General features: G+C 33.3%; 1 protein-coding gene across 1 annotated transcript; it reads right to left on the minus strand.

Moving 5' to 3' along the window:
* Positions 1–6: 6 nt before the first annotated feature.
* LOC105461459 lies at positions 7–366 on the minus strand (the record flags this gene model as incomplete). The annotated part of the gene is made up of 2 exons (XM_011707954.1): positions 7–145; positions 239–366. Coding segments are annotated over 2 exons (267 nt in total), but the record flags the coding sequence as incomplete, so codon positions are not given.
* Between the last annotated feature and the right edge of the window lie 54 nt (positions 367–420).

Raw genomic sequence — 420 nt, forward strand, 5'->3', positions numbered from 1 at the left:
CGGCATTCGCTCCTTCCTGCAGTTGTTGTTAAAAGAGAGCCATTTATCGTCTTCGCTCGGCAACCTGATCGCACAATTGTTCGTTTTACCGCAATCTATTGTATGAGCCTCCAGTTTTTCGCTCGAGCCGAAATAATGTAAACATCTATAAAAAATAAATAATTAATTTTATTAATTTTCATGGAATAAGGTATTTTTACATTTTTTTTAAATTTTTATTTAATATATATACACATACCTATCGCAAAAAAATTTCTTATTTTTTTTGCTCAATTGTGAGCCGATGAGACGCGATAGATTCTTGATCCATGTGAAATGTCCATCGTTGCTGTTTTCTTCCACGTATAGTAAATTAATATGTTTATCCTTTTTTTATCGTCAGCCGTATTGGAAGGATCGTATGTTGATTGTCCTTCGTCT

Source organism: Wasmannia auropunctata, unplaced genomic scaffold (assembly GCF_000956235.1).
Source record: "Wasmannia auropunctata unplaced genomic scaffold, wasmannia.A_1.0 LD287610.1, whole genome shotgun sequence".
In the NCBI taxonomy this organism is placed as follows: domain Eukaryota; kingdom Metazoa; phylum Arthropoda; class Insecta; order Hymenoptera; family Formicidae; genus Wasmannia; species Wasmannia auropunctata.